The sequence below is a fragment of the Microchirus variegatus genome (genome assembly GCF_963457635.1).
Source record: "Microchirus variegatus genome assembly, chromosome: 1".
Lineage (NCBI taxonomy): Eukaryota > Metazoa > Chordata > Actinopteri > Pleuronectiformes > Soleidae > Microchirus > Microchirus variegatus.
The window spans coordinates 40,293,467-40,296,060 of record NC_139802.1 but is presented as its reverse complement, the minus strand read 5'-3'; the positions used below and the strand labels follow the sequence as shown (position 1 = coordinate 40,296,060).

Sequence of the window (2,594 nt, the reverse complement as noted above, 5' to 3'; positions counted from 1 at the left end):
TTCAAAGGAGTTAAAGGTGCCATATGTAAGAATGTGGCCAAAAACGGTTACTACACTAAAATTCAAAATACAGGGGTCGTTTTTAGGTTTCGTTTTTTGACGTAACTGGCAGCTCGGCAGCTGAGACTCTACCGACTGCAACAATTGGTAGACGGCGGTAGGTGGCGCCACATGCCAAAACATGATTTCAAAACATAAACATGATTTGCAGTCTGCAAAATATTATTTTTTTAATGCAAATATTTTGTCTGTACTGTTGTTGTTGGTGAGTTCAGTTTGTTATATGAACATTATTCCTGAGTCTCTGTGACATATTAGGAGGATTTTATGGCCAGTTGCTTCAGATTTATTACATAATGCACCTTTAACAACATTTGCAAACATTTTTAAGGGTTTACTCAAATGATTGTCGATGGCATCCCTGCAGATGGTTTTGTTAACCCTTAGGGCATGATGGGGCCACCAATGACCGGAATAACTTACTTTTTTCCTCCAGATTCTCCTCAAGGCACTGAATAATAATTGGGTCCACGTTGGTGTCAAACTTGTTGGCAAACCAGTGGCCATATGAGAGCAGCCACCGCAGTTCTGCGGCGCCGAAGATGCAAACGGCGCGATTGTGCGCCCCCGAGCAGGCTGGGTAGAGGTTTTCCTCCAGGTACTGCCACTTCACCAGCCTGGTCAAGCTCATCAGGTCGGTGATATCCGGCTCAGATCTGGGCACCTCCCCGGGAACACCTGGCAGCCGCACGACTGTGGCCCAAAAGTGCTCATCCGGGGAGAAGGCGTCCTCCGACCAGGCTAAAAAATCCGCCACCACAACGGAGGAGTTCACGAACAAAACGAAGTCCCGCGACAAGACGAAATAGGCGTTGCCGGTGAACATCTGGATGCCGTGAGGTGGCGGCGCCTTCTTCGTGTCCGTTCTCACCGGGATTTTTACATATTCATAGTTGGCGCTCACCAGCTCGTGGTGAAAGATGAACCTCCACGATTTGTACTCGGTGGGTCGGCTTGACTCCAGCATGTTGGCGCCGTTTAACTCCTTGAGTCTGGACACTAGCTCTATGTTGGACTTGAGGGGGAAATCTTGCCCGCAGAGGTTGATGACGTACTTCCACTTGACTTCTGACGCCATAAGGTCAGACAGACAGTTGAGGTCAGCTTTTAATCGACTGAAAGTCGCGTAGTAGACGGTCTCGAGCTGAGAGGCGATGAAGACGTTGGGCAAACAGCTCGCCAAACCCTTAATGGCTGCAATAAACTCAGATGACGACTTCTTGTCGTAGTGAATGCAGTAGATGTTATCAGGTGTGTACACAGCTCTGATGAGTCTCTCTACCATCCAGGCCGATTTGTGCACAACCAGAGAATAAGCGATGGGGAATTCTCTCTCCTCGTCTGAGGTACACACTTTGTCGTAGCCTCTGGACTTGATGAATCGCGGGCAGTTTGAGGTGAGGTTACGAAGACTCTCTTCCGTGTCCTCCACGATGTGGCCCCTCCGAATGACCAAAGATTTGGCCACCTCGATCGGGTCCATTTCATATATGGCCGCGCAGCTGATGTTGTACTTGTGAAATGTCCGAATTGGAACATACGGATCCTCGAGCACAGCCGCTGGGGTGGACGGGAGCTCAGTGATGAAGATGTACTTCACCCTGACCACTAACAAGAGACTTAGGATCAGCAGAAACAGCGTTGGCATGACCAGCTTTCTTCTGAGTCGTTGAAGTATGTTAACCATTCTGTGGAGAAAAGAGAAGACACGGTGTGACTCAATGGGGACAAAATGGCAAAAATGACACATGAATGGGGGGGACTGTTTCACAAAAGCACAATCGATCATTGGCAGGTCATTCAGGATTATGAGGTGCGTAAAGTTAAAGGCGCCATATGTAAGAATGTGGCCATAAACGGTTACTGCATTCAAATTCAAAATACCGAGGTCTTTTAGGTTTCGTCTTTTGACGTAACTGGCAACCCGTGGTCGCTCGGCAGCTGAGACTCTACTGACTGCAATGATTGGTAGATGGCGGTAGGTGGCGCCACATGCCAAAAACATGAATTCAAAACATAAACACGATTTGCAGTCTGCAAAATATTTTTTTTTAATGCAAATATTTTGTCTGTACTGTTGTTGTTGGTGAGTTCAGTTTGTTATATGAACATTATTCCTGAGTCTCTGTGACATATTAGGAGGATTTTATGGCCAGTTGCTTTAGATTTATTACATAATGCACCTTTAAGTCTGGTTTTCAGTAATTCAGATACATGCACATCCATAGCTGTCAATCCATAATTGTACTACTTTGAGTACCGGAACATCTCTGTGTAACTGACTCTGAAAAATCCTATTGTTGATTTTTATTTCCACTTCACACTAGATATGCTGTCAATATGCTGTTATTGGTTATTTGTCCGATTCGTTCTCACGGCCCAGAGTGATCATTTCCCAGGTTGCACTACATGGCGTTCACCCGGTCTCAACATAATCTGGTGTTTGTGTGTAGAAGAACAATATCTATGAGGCAGGTGATCCGCTGTAGTGACCCCCCCCCTAAAGGCAGAAACCTAAAGAAGAAGAACAATAT

At 46.1% G+C, this 2,594-nt stretch overlaps 1 protein-coding gene across 1 annotated transcript; it reads right to left on the bottom strand.

The window, feature by feature from the left end:
- Window positions 1–436: 436 nt before the first annotated feature.
- LOC310941257 (beta-1,3-galactosyl-O-glycosyl-glycoprotein beta-1,6-N-acetylglucosaminyltransferase 4-like) lies at window positions 437–1,708 on the bottom strand (the record flags this gene model as incomplete). The annotated part of the gene is made up of 1 exon (XM_083906392.1): window positions 437–1,708. The coding sequence occupies one exon, from the start codon at window positions 1,706–1,708 to the stop codon at window positions 437–439; it is 1,272 nt and encodes a 423-aa protein (XP_083762518.1).
- Between the last annotated feature and the right edge of the window lie 886 nt (window positions 1,709–2,594).